The sequence below is a fragment of the Lagopus muta genome, chromosome 9 (genome assembly GCF_023343835.1).
Source record: "Lagopus muta isolate bLagMut1 chromosome 9, bLagMut1 primary, whole genome shotgun sequence".
Lineage (NCBI taxonomy): Eukaryota > Metazoa > Chordata > Aves > Galliformes > Phasianidae > Lagopus > Lagopus muta.
In genome coordinates, this window is record NC_064441.1 from 7,655,585 (window position 1) to 7,675,545 (window position 19,961).

The 19,961-nt window shown below is 40.9% G+C and overlaps 1 protein-coding gene across 12 annotated transcripts in view; it reads right to left on the reverse strand.

The window, feature by feature from the left end:
* Positions 1-19,961, reverse strand: part of LOC125697360 (guanine nucleotide exchange factor DBS-like) — a 141,720-nt gene that overhangs the window by 29,577 nt on the left and 92,182 nt on the right. For all 12 annotated transcript variants that reach the window (XM_048954440.1, XM_048954439.1, XM_048954436.1 and 9 more), the window contains 5 exons: positions 6,719-6,785; positions 5,610-5,725; positions 4,767-4,836; positions 911-1,003; positions 324-416 (listed from right to left, as the gene is read on the reverse strand). In XM_048954440.1, coding sequence (XP_048810397.1) covers positions 324-416; positions 911-1,003; positions 4,767-4,836; positions 5,610-5,725; positions 6,719-6,785 — 439 coding nt within the window. The remainder of the gene's footprint in view (positions 1-323; positions 417-910; positions 1,004-4,766; positions 4,837-5,609; positions 5,726-6,718; positions 6,786-19,961) is intronic.

Genomic DNA, 19,961 nt, shown 5'->3' on the forward strand with positions numbered 1-19,961 from the left:
TCCAACCGTCTCCTCATCACCACTGCCACCACTAGTACTAAACCATATTGCGCAGCACGTCATCCAGACACCTCTTGAACACTGCCAGGGACGGCGACTCCACCACCTCCCTGGGCAGCCACTGCAGTGCCTGACCACCCTTTGAGAGAAAAAGTTCTTCCTTATGTCCAACCTAAACCTCCTCTGATACAACTTGCGGCCATTGCCTGTGTCCTGCTCGACTGACTTTCCAGTCAGTCCTCCAGAAAATAATCCCGATAAGCAATTCTATAAGTAAAACAAGCTATGCATTGGAATCCTTTGCATCATCATGGAAAAGTTACCTTTAATAGCAGCTGGTACTTGGTGATTCTCTGGACCGGCTTTAAAAGATACGCATCTAGCGAGAGCTTATGATCCAATTTACGCTGACATTCCTGCAGGAGACAACAAAGAGGAAAAATATTGTTTCTTGAAACACAGGCAAGACACCAAGATCATTATCATTTGGTAATCTGAAGGTGGTATGTCTCCTAATTGTGAGAGAAATTTGCTCTGTCTGCATAGCATTTTCCAGGTTACTTACGCCACAAAATGAAAATATATCAAAACAGAACTAATCAGAGGTTCAACTTAGTGTTGAAATCTGGCATGCCCTGCTCATGAGAATGTAATCATCTGGGGTTTGCAGAGAAGCCAGAAATTGTTTGGCTTTGCTGCAGCCTGAAGTTCCTCCTGTCCAGGAACTATTCTATCTATCTAATCTCCACAATTCAATGTGCTTAGAGAGCACATTGACACATACTGAGCACCTGCCATCAGTATAAGAAGCACAAGAAAAGTCTGCATTTTTCTGTAAATTTTCTAAAGCAGAGGAAAAAAAAAACAAGTTTTGATGGTCTCCCGCTGCTAGTCTGCAGTGTAATTCCACCTGAAAAAAGATGCTGTCTCCACACTGTCTCCAGAGAGCTTCAGACCTTGGCTTGTTCTGACAGTATTTTTCATATATTTGGAGGTCCTCTTTCTGCAAGAAAAGGAGAGCTTAAAGTAATAAATAATCAATAGAGCATCTGCCATGAATCAGACTTTTTCTTACCTTCCATCCTAACACATAGGAGTAATGAATTCATGGTCATAAGTCTATATGTAAAAATATACTGAAGCTACCAAACCTGCACTTTAATGTTGTGAAGTTACATAAACCAGAAGATGATGTTTTCTCACTTTTTGCACTAATCAAGCAGGCACTAGATTAAAAGACACATAACCTAATTGCAAAACTGTTATCTTTCAGAGAGGGAAGTAGGTTATTTGAAAACAATAAATAAATAAATAAGATTTTTATTAATGCTACTGGCACAGACCAGTAAGTAGTAATTTTGATGCTACAGGCCAGACAGGAAAAACCACTTAAACTCTGTCCTATCCAGATTAGAAGCAGTAGATCCACTTGATCTGTCCTCTGACCACTCTCCAGGTGCTCCCACTTTAGTCCATAACAAAATCTCATTGACCTCAGTGAAGACAAAGGGAATCTCAGTAAAAACCTAAAGAGATTTCAAGGTCTTTAGGCTATATGGTTGGGCAGAGGCAGGTGTTCCTCTGCCAGTTTCTTAGCTCGCTAACCACAAGTCCAGTTGCTCAGAAGTCCTACAGCCATGCCACTGCAGAGCAGTACCATACAGATTCCTTAGCAAGACTGCCTGTGTGTGTGAACAGTTTGGAACCTTTCTGTCTGCACTCACCCAGGTGGACATGACTTTGGTGAGTCAAAGACAGTGCCAAAAACAAAGGAAGGGTATTTCTGGTTCACTCCTCTGTGCTTTCAGCACTGAACAGTGCCTGCCTACTCTTGGTACAGGGAAAACGTTTTCTTTTGGATAGAGCTACTAGAAGAAACTGGTATCTGTCTTCCTCTATAGTCTCATGTTGACGTCACCTTGATGAATCAGACGAAAGCAGGGCTGTGCAACACCTCACTGTGTCAAGGATTATGCAATAAAAAAAGCTCCATTGCTCTCTGTAGAACACGAATGATGCTGTTTCAAAAGGAACATAGAGTTTTATTCATCTAAATAGGATTGTCTGCACATGTTGCCTTGGATGGAATTTAGCAGGGAGTAAAATTCAGAAAAGTAAAATAATCAGAAAGTGTAATCAAGCATTACAATCTGTTCCTGGTGCACAGAAATATCATTGGACTGGGCAAGAACAGAAGCAGTGATGCTCAGAAGGGGGGGCAAAAGATGAGTATCTGTTTAATATAAAGAAAAGATAAAATGATAAACAATTCATGAGTAACTTGCCACAGTGGAACTGTCCTATGTCAACACAGTTCACCACTGCATGTATCAGTGACACCAGCTCAGGCAGATCCAGATTTAATTTTTATAGTGGTGTAAGGACTAGAACGTTCACTTCATGATCATATCCTGACAAGGACAGGCAAAGTGTAAAGGGGGATAAGGGTGTAGTTTCTGGCTCATCTTGCACCTGATTTTGCTGCTGTGTTCCAGAAGAGAAGTCTGAGAGGAGAAGTACACGGGAACTTCACACACTGCTCCTCCCATCCTGAGAGGATGGGGGGACCTGAGAAATAAACCTGGGAATAAGGGTTCATTTATGTGGTGATGGCTGTCCAAGTGGCACTGGTGGAGGTGGGAGGATGTGGGTGGACATGGCAGGGGAATGACAGGCAGGGGATGGAGGAAACTCAGCCAGGCACAAGGGCATCCCACTGCAGCTCTTGGAACACTTTCAAGCAGTTCTGGAAGGTGAAGTGCGATCAGACAGGGTAATATTCTTCAGAAAGTATGAATCTAAAAATCAGTCTATTTCAAAGCATAGGCTCACCATGGTGTTGTGGCAGGAAGGTTACACAAGTACAAGGATGGGGAAACACAGAAATGAATCTGCAACAAAGTGAGTTTCCTCCCAGAACTAAACATCTCCTTGAAGAGCATCTGTTTCAGTTTCCCCCATGCCACAGTAAGCGCAGTCATAACTCACAGGGCAAGCCAGAAGCCTCTGCTCAGTGGGAAGATGCAAAAAGCTGCCAAATCATGGGGAACACAAACACACAACCAGGCTTTTGTTTGTGCCTCCTAAGGCAGTCCAACAGAAATAACAACTTTCTGGAGTTTATGTGGCTTCGTCTAAAAACAGTACATGAGGGAAATTCCTTGAATCAAAGGTGCTACTGTGTGAGCAGAGACATTTCCAGAGACAGGTTTATGCTTTGTTAGCGCGAAATTTGAAATAGTGAAAAAGCTAACACATGATTTAAACTAATACATGGTTTAATTTCTTACTAGATATATTTGGTATTGTTCGACTAGTCCATGGAGGCTGATAAGCAGAGGTGACAAAAGAACTGATTTTCTTTCACTTGACACATGACCCAAAGTTTTACTGCAGCTTATTTTATATTGGTGGAACAATGAGAATTGGCTCAGCAGCTGTTCTAACAGAGTCATAAGCTGCAAAACTGGAACATGGAATTTGACCTTTCTGCAGAATAATAGGATCAATTTTGCATTATGAATTTCTCTCTACCTCCCAAGTCCGGGGATATTTACAATATATAGACTATTCAGCGCTTCCTGGATTTCAATGGCCTGCATTCTTCAGTGACCGTTTATCCTACTTTGCATGATGATTTCACCACAATATTTTCCTGCTCAGCATCTGAATCTTAGGTTAACAACACAGTCCTTGGTAATGCCATTTACTCAGGCGCTAAATACTGGTGGCTAACCAGAGAAGAGTTCAGCTGACTATAATCACATATACACTGGTACGATGACCTTCAGCATAACTTGTTTGTAAACCCTGTTTGTAAAGCCTGTTCTTTGGAAAAATTCACATTTCTCATTGAAATCTTAAAGTTGTGGCAGTGCTCGACACCTCTGAGAACTGGGGCAGGTAGGTTTCATCTAAATTCATCTGTATTTCATACAGTTCCTTGTCAATAAAAATTAAGCAGGAAAGCAGCAGCAACTCATCAAATCAGGTTTTTCTGATTAGTGGGACCTCTGAATGAGTGCCAGACAAACGAACACCTTTTGTTGGGTCACAGGAAACGGGGCTAACAGCCACACTAATGGGAGCATGGATGAGAGCTCTCAGGGGATGGAGCTGCAGAACTTAGGTACTGAAATCCACAGGAAGCAAAGATGCGTGTGTCTGACCAAACCCACCACTCTAAGGCTTTGGGTTTTCTCATATATTGATCTCTCACCACTTCATCCAAGTGAGGAGAATCTCTCTTGGTTTTTAAATAACGTGAAGAAGTAGAAGAATTGGTCTTGGAGTAATGGAGCTGGTAGAGATTCACCACACAAGGAAGGTGGTAGACTCTACTGAATCAGTTTCAGGGAAGTAAGTCTCCTGAATGGTGTAGAGAAAAGAAGACAGAGATAGGCTGTGCTATTTGCACTCAGAGCAATATGCTGTTAGATCATTTCCTGCTTATTTACAGCAGTGTGGTGCCAGGTGTACATCGGGTTCTGGGCATCATATCTTAATCTGATATGAAAGTTGACATTTTGATCTTTTTTTTTTTTTTTTTCCGATCAGAGCTTAAAATACATTTGTAAAACACTGCTAACGGATCTCTTCCCGCCAGTAAGCAGGCTCAGATTTCAAAATACACACTGGGAATATCTGCTAATATGAGTTTCCCTCATTCACATAAGCAATCAGAGTGAAAGGATAAAAGTTAATCTGTAACTGTTGTTGGACAAGAACATGGATATTCACACAAACTTAGAAAAGGATTTGCTTACCCTTTTCAAAAAGCATTGGGCGAGGAGCTCAGGATTTTCAATGCAATTTTCTAACTCTTTAAGGAAAATCCTGTGAAAAACAAAGGAAAGCAAACAATAATGGAACATTCTGTTCACACATGCTAGCTTCCATGTAAATCTAGATTAAAGTCTATGTTCCTGTAGTGAAAGGATTCAATGTGGAACATAACAATTCTGACACACAAAGAAAGATATTATATATATTTAAGAAAACTGGAATGTGGTTCACAGCTGATTGCCTGAAACACCAATATTATCATGTCTTCATCTGCTCACAAGCATTTGATACATCTGGTTCTTCTGGCTGTTCAGATTTATTTTCAATATGTGGCCCAAACACCCACTTCCCATTTGGTTACGAGCATGTTTCAGAACAGCAAGAAAAGACAGAAAAGCTCTGTCAAATGCAGTCGTTTAATCAGCGAGCAGTGAAAATATGGGCTGCATTCCATTTCTGCAGTCACTGGAAGTCAATGCACTAAGCATTGTTTCTTTAGGAAAAGAATTACCAGGTTTGCAAAGGGACATTTATCAGACTATCAAGGGAGAACAAAAAATATTTACCGCTACAAACATTCAAAATTAATAATGCCAAGGGAGATCACTAGTGAATGCACAAAAGGGATAATCTTTCACAAATAGATGACATTGATGATCTCAGAGGTATTCTCCACACATGGGTTTTATAGGACACATACAGAGGCAAAGTGAGGATGACTTTCCCTGCCTGTGTACACATGGGTGTAACAAAGCACCCTGTGAAAAGGCAGTAGAAGAGTCAGCAGCAGCAAGGGCTCAGGACAACCAGCAATTCACACGTGCCTGTTGTGGAATTCATAGATTTCTGGGAGGTTTCCAAATAGAATATCCTTCTTGTTCTGGAGCATTGATGGAATCAGATGTAATAAACTTGGATTGTCCATTTCTGAAGCATAGCCCTGCAGAGGAGAGTGAAAAATAAAACCAGGTTATTTTTACCAGGAAAAAAATAGTGTATCTGAGTCACTAAAAAGCCCCACAGTATGTGTGCTTTTTTTCTCAGCAGAGCATACAACAGCTTCTCCCTGTGCCGGTATCTTTATTGCTTAACGATTTTCTGATGCTTCTCATTTTCTCCAGAGCTATTACACCTGATAGCTGTGCAAACACATTCTTAACCACAAGTGGACAGATTATGGGATCAACAGAAAAGATTAAATCATGTTCCTACTAATCAAAAGGGATGGAAACTACTAAGTTTGATAGACACTTGACTCTGCTACACTGTTTCATTGCAAAAAGGTTTGGATTTATTTGTTAGGCTGTGGTATTTTACATGGTTATTCAGTTGTTTCTCATAGAAGCTCAGTTGTATTTTTTAGATACACATTTTTGAGAGAAAAACATTCTGATTATAGATTTTAAAGTCAGAATAATCAATCATCAGAGCTGTCAGCTCCCACAAATCAAATTGGATGAAGAAGCAACGACATAGTTGCAAAAAGATATCAGTCAGTCCTTCAGATCCCACACAAATACACACAAGACTGAGCCAGTGTTGTGACACTGGCCTACCTTTATCTCAATCATGTTCCAAACATACATTCAGAGAAACTTAGATTGTGACCCCCTGGAAAACAAGGATGCTGTTTCTAAAGTTACTGATGATGTGAAAAGGCCCATTACTAACTATTTATCCGACCATAACTTTGAAAATGATGCAACTTTCATCATTCCGTGGGCTGGAGTAACAGAAAGTGCCTCTGGCCCTGAGGTAGGATGTTCAAAACATCCCTTTATTTTCCATGTCTGAGGCTGAGCAATCTTGTTGACAGAGAACCTGTGTTCTCTGAACACAAAGTGGGAGGTGAGAGTGCTCAGCCCATGAAGGATGTGCAACACCAGTGATGACTTAGAGGTCAAGCGTCAGAAGAATTTACAGATTTTCTTACCTCTATTATGCTTTGAAGTTCTTCCACATAAACACGCTCGGTTTCTATCAGCTCATTGATTATGTGGCTAAAAGAGAAGAAATATAGAGTGCTGTCAAATTGCATCTTGTTGATAAGCTTAGACAGCCTAAGTATCTTTTAGTCTATTACTTTTTCAGTTCATTTTAAACTTCACCTTGTTGTTGGCTGTTATTGCCATTTTTATATCTGTACACCTGAATTAAGATTAAAAATGCTCCACAAAGCAAAAAGGGTTTCCTCTGCTAACAATCAATAATAAGAGTCAATAAAAAAGGATTATGTTTCCCAAGTCTGTTAATTTCCCAAGGCTATGTTCCTTGTATGTTTTGCTTTCTTTTATAAAACAAGATTGCAGATTGGTCCTGCAAAAGCGGCAACCAGTGTCAGAAATCTGACACACAACAGTTAATTAGAGTAAAAATGTTACTATAATCAGGACTTCATAGCAATCTTACCATAATGCTTTAAGTCTAGACAAAACCATAGAGTGCCCAGCAGAGGATAGAGAAATGGATCAGGGCTGTACACTGCCCACACTGGAAACAATTGCTCTCATTTATTTAAACTCCACATTGATCTTAAATTGAGATATTTATGAACAGTAAAGGCACATCTAGCAATAGAGGCAAAAAGTATCACTTAGTGGCTATGTAATATCATTGCACTCCGTGACACCAGCGCAAGGGATGTCTGTTGGTCTCTAATTCATATAAAAGCTCTGTAGATATTTCCCTGAATTTGCATATGCTTTGGGGCTTTGAAATGTGTTTGTGGTATGCTTGAAGTACCACCTTACTCTTCACGAGCTAGATAAATTTGTTGCTCTAATGCCTCTTTCTGAGAAGTGCATAGTTAGTGGTCTAAGGGCCATTTGCTCATAAAACGATTTTGCAAACATTAGCACTTGCTTTTATAACTGACCCAAAACAAATAATACTGTTCTGGTTAAATGTGCCTTTCCTTTTAACAGCTACTGCAGTCCACAGTCCAGATGCAAAGGAGACAAACAGGTTGCTGCTGTTCCAGCATCACTTGAAGGGCTGAGAAGAAATCCTAAGCACAATTCATAATGTGTTTCTAGAGCCAACAACTTTCATTTCACAGAGTGAAAGGATGGCTGTCAAACAGAACTAACATGGGGCTTATTTAGCATTCCAAAAGTGCATTTCCAGAGAGCTACTTTTGTTTTGTCTTTTTTTTTTTTTTTAAGGAACAGGGCAGGTGTAACAAAACCATCAGATAAACTTTCTGTTTTTAAGCTTTAAACTGATATTCAAGTTATTCTTACTGTGGAAAGATGCTTATTTACTTGCAAACAAAGCAGACTTCTGTATGCTATATGTTCTGCTATCGAACAGATTGCACAAGGACTGACTCCAAACCCAACCCAGCATTTAGCTGACAATTATACCTGAAAAAGAAGTGATTGGCCCATAGGCTTCCTGGTGACCAGGTCATAAATAAACAATCGCATGCTTCCTCTCAGCAGTAACCCAGTAAACAAAACAAAGGTCCTAAGACTCCTTTATTGCCCATCTCTCTATGAGTCTTTTCTGATTCCTATTTCAACATAACATATTTCAACAGTTGCGTCTTCTCTCTCCCAACTGTTAGCAGTCTGCTTTTTTTTTAAATTATTTTTACTAACCCTAGTAATATGGGGAAAGAAGTGTCTGCTCAGGACATCATAAAAGCTCACATCTTAAGAATGTTTGATGAGAGGTGGTTCTGTGGAACTCCTACAATATTGCCATAGTAGTTATGGGGTTCTCATAAAAGTTAACATCATTTTTTAAGATTTGATTTTATTAACTTAATTCTATAAGTAGATTTATACTAAGTGAATGCTTAAACTTTTAAAGTGTGATAAAAACTCACTTAACTTATCCTTTCCCTCCTTCTTGAGGTGTTCTCAGCCATTTTATATCCCAACTTCGGTGACATTGAGGCAGAGAAAACCATAATGTATTCTTTAGCAGCTTCTGCTTGGAGCTCATATCTCCAAACTACAAGTCTTCTGTACATAAAAGGTAATCATTTTTTCAATACTTCCCAGCCAAATAGCTGGATCTGCTCCCACAGTGGCTCTCGTTGCTGTTTTATTTTTTCTTTCTCTACAACCGTACTCTCACCCAACCACAGTTTGTATCCATGTTAAAAAAGAGAATATTTACTGTTGGTCTGGGAGTTCCAGTCATCCGTAACATCGTGCTATCCTACACTATTATTCTGAAAGCATTATTCTGTATTTCTCCAGCAGCACTGTCACCAGTCAAACAAGCAATGACAAACTCAGTTTGTGTACCGTAGAGGACTGGGCCCAGGAATGGGTCCCAGTGCAATGACTGGCAATGGGAGAAGCTAAAAACCTAGGGAGGGAGGGTGCTGTAGAGTGGTACACGGACAGGGTTGGTGCAACAGCAGCCTTCAGGAGCACTCAGCAACCATCTGAAAGCAGCCTTGTGTAGCTCCAGTGCTCACAGCAGCACGATTTCATACATGAAATGTTGTTGCACTTAGCTGCAGGAATTGCTCTGTTACCAAACTGCTATCAGTGTACAGCTGTGCATTGAGGGAAGGGACTTCCACAGACCCTGGAACTGCTCTAACACTGTGTAAAATCAGGAAATTAAAGAGCGACACAAGTGAGCTTTGCTGCTGTGGGGGAGAGCATTCATGGGCTATAAATGTGATGCCTTGGCATGCTGACCTGCTAAATGATGAAGTGGAATATGTGCCATGTGGCACAAGGGGCTTAATGGTGCTTGGGATAATTTAGCAGCCTAAAAAACAGGTAGTGACATCCCCTGGCCTTCATCAAGCCAGGAAGGCTGATTTGTGAAATGTTCACTGTCTCTTTCAGGCCATCATGGGACAGCAAGGGTAACTCAGCAAGCACCTGCTGTAGGGGTATCATGTGTAAGGAAAATACGATGCAGCAGCTGACAGGACTATTGTCACACACAGTTCCTTCAGCTCCTTTTTTTCACTGTATGGTCTCAACAAATATGATCAGGTTAGAATTAATTCCTAACCAGCTGTAAATCCTGTATTACATTGTTCAATATTTGAACAAAGCAAATGTAAACACACGCTGTTTCTAGACATACAGGAACAGGCTGCCCAGAGAGGTTGTATTCAAGACTTGTCTGGACACCGACCTGTGCAACCTATTGTAGAGAACCTGCTTTAGCAGGGGGTTGGACTTGATGATCTCTTGAAGTCCCTTCCAACCCCAGCAATTGTATGATTCTGTGATTCTGTAATGCAGGATGCTGAACTGCTGATAAGAAATTAAAGACAAATGCAGCTATTCTATTCTATTGTCTTTCTCACTGATGAGAAAGTGCAGGCACAAGAGTTTACCTCAGTCTCCCTGTCAATAATCAGAAATTAAATGAAAATTAAACTGCTGAAGGAATGAGACAGTACCAAAAAAATGAAGAATACAAGCTAAGCAGTGGCAGATCAGAGGTACAGGCCCGTGCTTTTAAATGTAGCTCTTTCCAAAATCAATGAAAAGCAAAAAGTTTGCCAAAATTTCATTCAGTTTCCTTCCTTTTTTTTTCCCCCTACATTTCAGTACAAATTACATAGCAAAGTTTCATGCAGACTTCTACCAGTTTCCAAGGGCTTTTCTCCAACCTGGTGTTGCCATGTTGCCACACAGAGTTCACATGCCTCAGTCAACAGACCCTTGGAGGCAGCAGCAGATGCAGCATGATATATCCCAGCTGCTTTCGCATTTGCTTTCCCCATCAGAGAGAAACAGAAAAACAGGAGATGGAGCAAGAACAGAACACTTGAAATTGCGTTCTTTGTTCTAAGGGACTCTTTATGGTGTGGTCAGTACGAGAACTTGCATGTGACACAAAGGTTTGCTGCAGCTGGCTGTCTCAAAGGTAATCTCAGAAAGCAGTTAGCAGCCTCAGGACTCAGCTTTGCCATTACAGGTAAGACCCAAACACTCCCCTCATTGACCCAAAGTGGACAAAAACCAGGAGCAACTGGGGCATGTGGGGCGAGGGGTTAAACCTTCCACATCCACTGTTCCTTCATTTCAAAGACAGTCACAAACATGAGGTGCATCAGCCCAAACCCAACAAAACTCTGAGCCGGCCAAAGTTCCTGGGCAGCTCTCAGATAAATTGCTCCTCACCAGAATGCTTCTTAAGTGAACAAGTCATTTGAGCACAGATGGTGAAGGCATTCAATTGGAAAGTCTGAGGTTTGCACGGTCTCAACTGATTTTAGCCAAGGTCATAACTGAACCCTTGAAACTGAGGTAAATGCTGGTATTAGCAGCCCTCACTTCCAGTGGGGCATTTCTGTGTCAGTCTCTGTCTGTGCTGACATTTAGACCAAATGCAGCTATTTATATTGCTCTGGCCAGTGCAAATAGCAACTAGCAACACTACTAACCAAGTATAAACTAATCCTAACCGGCTTCTCCTGCACTGCGCTGCCTTGTTGGAATAGAACTGTGGCAATAGGTGTTGAGCTGGCTCATGGAAACTAAGAGCATATTACTGAGAAGGTCCATGTCACACAGAAGACACACATCAGCCCATCATATATTTGCAACTCCCTTCATTCTTCATTAACATGAAAAGCAAAAGGGAAAGTAATTGACGAGCTCGTCAGGCTCCCTGGGTCTGTCAGGTCACTGGGCAGCTCTGTCTCAGTCCTTCTGGTAAGAGCAGTGTCAGGTGGTGGCTCTGCTGTGTGCTGCATTTAAAAAAAACACTCTAATACGATGAAGCCCTGAGCAGAAATAGCATCTGGAGCCTACCACAATCTATTAATATCTGCTCTGGCAAAACCTCAATGACTTTTTGCTCATACAGTTACTGTTTGTGGATCCTGCTCGCATGGCAGCATAAAACTGGCTCAGGATTTCTGTTTCCATAACCGTGTTTCTTTGCTAACAAAATCACTGGCACACTTTCATTCATAAAACTTACTTCTATGCAAAGATTCGCTATCGCAAGGAGTCTTTTCCCAGAAGTGGAACTGGAGCCATCAAACAGAATTACAGCAGTGAGTTTGTCAGTGGAAAGATCCACAAATCCTCAGTGTCTCTCCACAATTATTATGCAACAGACAATCTGTCTGCGTGGCTGATGTAGAGCCAACAGAAATGGCACCCGTGCACAGGTGTTCCATATCTGTCTTGCAAAAATGCATGGAAAGAAAATGAAAAGCTAATGCATGTCTGCGATGGACTCCAGCAGCTCAAAGTTTTGTATATTTTCTACTGCTGAAACAGCAGAATACCAGAGTCTGTGTATGTAAGAGCAAAGTGTCCAGTAGAATCCAGTAGAACCTGGACAAATTAATGTATCAAATTAATGAAAATAAAATAAACATATTATAAATCTATCTGGTTTATAGAGATCTACTTAAATTGAAAATAGTAGCATTTAAATGTCTATGGGCTCAAAAGTATCAGAAAGGACCAAACGGAAATGCATGCAGTGCCACAGATACATACTCTGAGACCAAACATCAGCATAGGATAGAGCTAGACAGAAGAGAAGTGAGAGCAAAAAATGTCCTGGCTTGCAAAAATAGGCAGAGTGGTAAGGAACATTTTGGCCCAGTACCCTGGCCAGTCTTAATTGTTGTCAGGTTTCTATATTTGAATTTGAATGAAATATAACAAAATCATAATTTTTGGAAATGTATCTATTTGCATGTAATACGTGGGAAAGGTGTCACTGTCACAGTGGAAAGAGAATCAGCAATACCTAGCACTATTAGTTTTCAACTAGAGATTGCTATTAGAAATTCTGACTGATCTAATCTGAAAATATCAAAATGATGTTTGCACAATGGGATCAAAAGAAATCATAGCAAGTAAAGCGATCCATGGAGGAAATTTCCAGTCTACTTTCATAATTGCTTTCAAGAGGGTTTTGTTTTTTTTTTTGATTTCTCATAGTGCTAAATGTACCTTTTCCAGTTGAAAAGTATTTTCAGATGAGATTGTGCAATAGTTCAAGTGAAACTTGAGTGCTGGTCAGTTGCAGCACCCTACCCCCTAAAGTGAAGCAAAAGATTGTTCTGGACGTAAGAACATTTGTTTGAATTGAACCCGTATTTGTTGTTTGATACAGAAACCCTTTCTGATTTCTTTGACACACGCTCTCATCTGACGAGTGACCTTTACTGAAGATATTGTATTTGCCTGCATAGGTGATTCTATTCCAACGCAAGGTGAAGTCAAATGTCTAAGCTGTTAAGGAAGTTGGTCTGAGCAGGAGGACTGCATTTTTGTTAGAAATATACCTTACCTCTGAGGTCACCATTTGTAACACTTTGTTTCTTCTGAAATACTCTGATCTCTTTGCACATAAGAAAGTGTCCCACATTCGTTGTTCCCAAAACAAATGACCTCGGGGAAATATTTTTATATATCTTAATTAGTTGACCTACATTATAGGAACCAGAACACTGTTGTTAACAGAAAGGCAAATTAATTAAATCACCTACAGAAATGAATAGCATGAACAGAGGACTGAAAGTCATACAAGAGCTGTCTCTCATTGCAGCTGTGCACCTACACTGAATGATGCAGCTCTGCACAGAAATAGCTAGCTTTAGGAAATGTGGGTGCTGCAGACTGGTCATTGCTATGGGCCAAAATAACAACCAGCTAATCAGGACAAGCACATACAGTCACAGTTAGTATTTATAAGACAAGACTTCTAAAATGCAGCACTCCAGATCTGGTGAGCCCTTCTGCTGTGGAGATGCACAGAGTCCTATTTCTTGGAAGCCACTTCTTTCACAGTTGCTTTTCCTTACATGTTTGAAACAGAGCAGGCAAGAGAGAGCTGGAAATTGAATGGTTTCTGACTTCTGCAAAAACTATTCAACAGGCTTTGTTTATAGTCAACCTGATGTCTGAAATGGAAACTGTCTACATGCAACATACTTTTTCCATTCCTTTGCAGACAAGATATAGCGATATCCAAATACCAGTCGACCTCTTTAGGTGAGAAATCTGATAAAACTGACAGTGATGTGAACTTTCCCTCACAGAGTGGTAAACTGTGACACTTGGAAAAGGACTGTCTTAACAAAAGCAAAAAGACAGTCATGAACCACAAAACATTCAAATAGATGCAACCAAAAAATAAAGTACAGAAGTAGGTTCAAGGAAGCTTCATGGGAACCATTTACACTGAGAATTCATGTTCACCACTGAAGGGCCTGCTGCTAGATTAAGAGAGCCTCAGTGGTTGTGATATCTCAGCAGAACTGCTCAACAGTTGTTCTGCAACACTTTGGAATGCCATTTAGGTAAATGAGGAATTCGTATTGTTATTAAAATGAATGTGGTTGATTTTACAGACAGTCCTGAATTTATGAAAAAGGCAGACCAGAGCAGTGCACGTTGCACTTGGAATGGAGGTGATGGATTTGATGAAGATTACTAGTTCCTATATACGTTTATATTTCAATCTGAGATGCAATGCTATGCAAATGCCATCTTGCAAAATCTCTCTGGAATAGGACACAGCACTGTGCCAGACTTAAATTCTGTGCCCACAGACCTCCTGGACAGAGAGATATAAGATCTTGGTAAATGTCTTGAATACACCCTGATTTCTAATGTCTTCAAGAATCTGTATTCTGTGCGATTTGGGAGAAATAAACTATGCCTTTGTTACCTGAAAATTAAGAATGAAAGATAGAAGAATCCTGAACAGCTAAAATGGAGTTTATGGGAGCAGCTGGAACATGTATTCCAATTTAGTTAATCTTTTTGGCACATGTACATCAATATGTAAATTGTGATTTGCCATAGCTGAGAAGCAAGCACATCCTTTTTCCGTCCTGTTTTCTCTATGGCAGTAAGTTGGGGCAGAGGCAGGAATCAGAGCAGCTGCAGCTGCCTCACTCCAACCAGCAGCAATAGGGAATCTACCCACCTCTTGAACTCAGCTTGATGAACTGAATGATGACTTAGAGGAAGGAGAGACACTGCCTGTTGGAAGACTTTCGAACTGCTTTGGAGAACTGTGGGATGGATTCACATAGAGAAAGTGGTTGAAAGGGCCGCTTTACAGTCTCACAATTGTAGACTGCATGAAATGGAAGGATGATACCCAGTATTTATCCTGTTTGTTAATTTTTCCTAAGCAGCTGTTAATGACCAATATCCAAGATAAAGCAATGGTAAAGATACGTAAACAGATTCATCCAGGACTGCCATTCTTCTGCGTTTTTCCTGTGGAAGAATGGGAGGCTTGGTTCATCAGAGGTCCTAGGTCTTGCCTACATGAGAAATCTCGAAGTACTCCACCACTTCAGTGTTTGTGGTGAGAACTGAGGCTGAGTACAACTGCAATGGTGATAAGAGCATGCCACACTGGGAAGAGCTGCTATAGAGTTATGAGCTCTCAGTGTCTTCTACCCACACCGTAATTCTGGCCTGGCAGCAGTAGTGGGAATCAGCACGGACCAACTGAACATATGCATTTTAACCAACAAAAGCATGTTTGCTGCCACATTATTCAGCTTTAACTCAAGTCAGCTGCCATCCAGGAAAGATTGCCCACTGGCCAGGGAACAGAATACGAAGACAGGTCTGCAATAACTAGAAATGCAAATGAAACATCAGTGCCTTCAAACGAGAGGTGATGGAGAAAGCAAGAGTGTATCAAATGATCTGCATACACAGGAACATTAGAGAGTTTGCAGAGAATCTGCTTGACAGACAGGTGATACTATATAAAACAATTCCTGTGTAGGCCCATAGGAGGAAAGAAGGCTGTTGTATGAAAAATACATGTGAATTTTCAAACATAAATGTGTCACAAATCTTTGAAACTCGGTTTTTATATTCTCAGTTAATGAGCAGCTCGTTAAGTGCAGGAAGTAAAGTCAGCAGTGATTTACTGAACAGTGCACCCAGTAAATCCCTGCTTCGTTGCATCACCAGCTACACAGTGCTATCTGCTGCTGTTCTGCAAACCAGGCAGTTATTTAGATCAGTGTAGTGTGTGTGCAAGTCATCATCACTGTGATTAGGCGACATGACATATGCTTTGTGCTACCATAAATGACAATGTGAAGTGCTCAGCATGAATGCTCCTTTCTGAGCCTGCTGATATACAGGAGCTGTGTACTGCTAACTTCAGAGCGGTTTAAATTCAATTTCTTAGAACTGATGCGAACACGCAGGGATAGATTGGTGTGCTTTGGCAGATGTGTCTGGAGAATTTAAAAACAACTCTGCCTCCAGCTAATTGTTCCCATGAGAGGTGTGCAACTGAGTTCAGAAACCTCCTCTCCCAGGAAGAGTGAGCCTTGCCACTCTTGAACCTCAAACTAAGTCGCTGCTAACTCCACTGAATCATTGTGTTAAACAGGCTAATTGTAAGTGCTGATGAAGAGCTGCTAAAAATCATATAATCTAGCATTGTAATCTGCAGTAAAAGATTTAATAAACCCATGTTGCTGCTAGAACTAGAGCTGTGTAAAAATCAATCCATGGCACTTCTTCAGACAAGACCCATGCAGCCCTTGGCCACCACAAAGCAGCAGTTATGTGCACACACACTACAAGCCCTGAGATGGATCTGGGATGGAGGACAGTATCTTTGATTCTCCCAGAGTCCTGGATAGGCACAGCAAGCAGCCAGCCAGCAGATGATGCGGACTGCTGTGACGTGGGGCAAGGCAGAAGCTACCTGTGATCCCAGTCTCCCCATGTGCCTGAAATGAACCCAGCATCAGTACGAGCATGTGGCCAGCTGCATTCCGGGAGCCTGCTGGCAGCAGAGTAACTGCACAGAAAACAAGTTGAGGAATTCCTGGAATTTCTGAAGAGTATTAAAATAACCTTAGAACCCAATAGCAAGCGAGTATGGGAGGTAATAGCAGAAGTGGTTGCTTATCTTTCTTTGATAATTGTTTAAGTGCAAATTTTGTAAGAAAGCATGTGAATGTTGAGACTGATTATTCCAGCTTTTCTCTGCCTTCCAGATTCAAGAGCAAGGATGTGAGGACTTCAGAATGCCTCCAGAACATGCCCCTGTCAGTAAGCTCCTGTATTGTAACAACAAGATATTTTTTCCTCCTGTTCATAATAATTTTCCCAGTTCTCAGAAATATTTGGATCTGTGCAAGGAATGTGTCTCCTCTTGCTGTTCTACAGACATTTCTATCAGCAGCAAGATCTCCCTACATGGCAGCACACACTTCACTTCAAAGATCTTCCCAACCCGTTAGGCAGTAATTAGAGTTTAAGTGTTGGAGCCAATCTGCCTGACAGGGAAGCTTCTCTGAAAACAAAGATTTTGTGAAAGTTGCAAGAGATAATGGTGGACAAGCAATGGCTAGTGGCTTCTTGAAATTTCTCCCGCTGACTCCTCTTTCATTAAGCCTGGCTATAGAACACAGTTCGTTGTGCCTAACAAGAAAGTCAAAAGCACCTCTTTTCTCTTTTAAAATTGAAGTTCCAAGCTCCTCCCCTCTACCAGCTGGAAGCTTTCATGAGTCTGGAAATTAGACTGAGAAGAAATGCTGTTGGGGTTCTACGGTTAAGGTGTCACAGTCACTTACCAAGATCTCCTTAGTTAGAATATATGATACTGTGAAATGTGTTACATCATGCACTTAGACACTATGGGATCTTTCTCATCCCATATGAAAGAGGAAACACATTCATCTCTGACTCTTGTAGAGGTCCCACATCAGTAAAATCTTACTTCCTCTTTTCTGCCATATGCAGCTCTAAAGACTACAGCAAGCACTTGAACACCAAAGCTTTTAGCAGCATTCCCTGAGCTATTGCTATCTTTTACATCAGTCCACTCCTAAATTTAGCAATTCCCAGACCTAATGGCCATCCAACTTTGCTATTGCTGGTTTAGAATAGGACTCTGGCACAGTATTCTCATTCTGAAAATAGCTTCTAATTCTTTACTTGGGGCAGAAGCACTGTCTTGTTCTACCAATGCAACCCAACGATTCCATGACACAATTAGCCATTTCCATGTACAGAGTCATGCACACTGATTAATGAAGCTCCCCAGTCCTTGTTAGATCAATAACACTATGAGAGTGCCTGACCCAGATATTATGATACACGGAATTTAAAGAAATCTCAAATTTGAATCATGTTCAAATCTGCAGTTGGAAAAACTGTCATTTGAGGTACAAACACTTTAAGGCAGAGGCCCACAGGTTGCATACTGCAGGGTCTGAGTTCACAAAGGTGCTTGGACAGCTGGCTGCTGACACGCTCCACAGATGCAGGTAAAGCACAATTTATAGGTATGGTCAGAAGATGAACAATGAGTTTGGACTGTGTATGTGCTTGGATACTATTTTGCATGTATGAGCTGCCCCATATACACCTAACAGAGGAGGCTCTCCCAGGTTGCTGTAGTTGATTCTTTTTCATTTAAGTCCTATAAACGCTACCTCAAACTGCAAACCCTACAGCTAGTCATTCACCAAGTTAATTCAGATATCATGCTATTCATGCTTACAGCCTAAGCTCAGAGTCACACAGCCATGAAATCTTAGGTCCAGACTGTACACCGGACTTCACTAGATAACACAGCAGGACACACAGCTGCACTGTGGACACACTAATCCATCCCGTGGAACAGGTCTACATGACAAAGGTGGCAGCAGCTGGACCTGAGGCATGTATCACAACGACCCTGCACAGAACCATGGAGTGGGAGCCTCGATCCCAATCTCCTGCTAAAACTTTTTTAACACGTAAGCAGGCTCCTGTGTTCATTTGTATTTTCTAGATAAGAATGGTCGGAGGGAATTCTTCCCACCTTCCTTGCTCACTGGGAAAGAGCTAAAAGTATATTGTTCAAACCAACAGCAGGAAACAGTAACAGCAGAGCAACACAGATCTGCAGAAATCTCCTACAAGCCCACTAATATCTGTGTTCCTTTAAGTCTTATCAACTCACTATAAATGCTGAAATAGAGGCTGAAGTCTCAACTAGAGCTGATATACATACAAGGAACTGTTCAGTCTAAAATTCTGTTCTGGTAAAGCAGTAAAGGCCTTTGGACTCCAAACACTCATGAAGACTGGAGCTGGTAGCAGTGCATTAATGCAATTAATAAACAAGGTAGGTACTTTCTGGAGAAAAATATCTGTGAAGTGGTTTTTAGACTAACGTTTGATAGCTCTTCCCTACTTCAGCTGTTCACATACGCATCCTGTTATGCATCTCTTTAAGGGATGAGGCCAATATGAACAAGATATGGTGAGGGTGGGATGTCAAAGATTTAATCTGTAATTAAGGGTGATGTTCTTAAAAAAAAACTCCCTTAACAACATTATAGGAGAAAGGGGAGAGGTCAAGCTGCCTGTTAGTGGGGTAATGTGACAAAATAGGAATAAGCAGGAGAGAATGCAAGTACATTTTTGTTAGTGTTATTAGAAAATGAAACTCACACCCCCACTGTAATTTCAGGCCAGAAGCAGGCTGCAGTCTGCTCATTTCACTGACAGAAAGACCTCTTCTGAATTGAAAATTCAGCAAAAACCAAGATGGGAAAATAGTGGGCACAAATAAAATCCTTTGAGTGGATGTCACTTTCCAAGAGAAAAGTGGACATAATTTTAAGACAAACTCAGTCATGGCAAACAAAGTCCATGTATGGTGCTTACTGGAAACATTCTCTTTTGTTCTTTACTTTAAATACCTGACTTTGCTTGCTATAGACCTCATTCTACCAAGCTTGCACTACGTTTGAATCATACTTCCCTATACACACAACTTCAAAGTTATATCTCTACTTTCCCAATTGTAAAAATGTGATTCCTTGAAGCTGTGTTCTCTGAAAACTGTGCTATTGAGACACTGACAATACAGAAATGTTTGGGCCTTGATTTTTAAACGTCTTTGGAACATTTGGCTGTGGAAAAATCTGAGCTGAGTTAGTTTGGCAACCTGACCTCCTGCATATCAAAAAAGTTAAACTAAAAGGGAGTGTTTGTATTTGTTGAAGAACATGTGAATCATGTTTGTTTTTAATTACTAATTGTGGAAGAAAGAATCCAGTGCTTTTTTATTTTTCCCTCTGGTTTACCAAATTCAGCCAAAAATGAAAACAGGAAAGACTGGTAACACCAGCCAAAGAATCGATAACTTAGAGGTTCTTAAACACCTCTCATCTCATTTGGAAAGGGACTGTTTCATTGCTGAATGTGTGAGAAGGATGACAT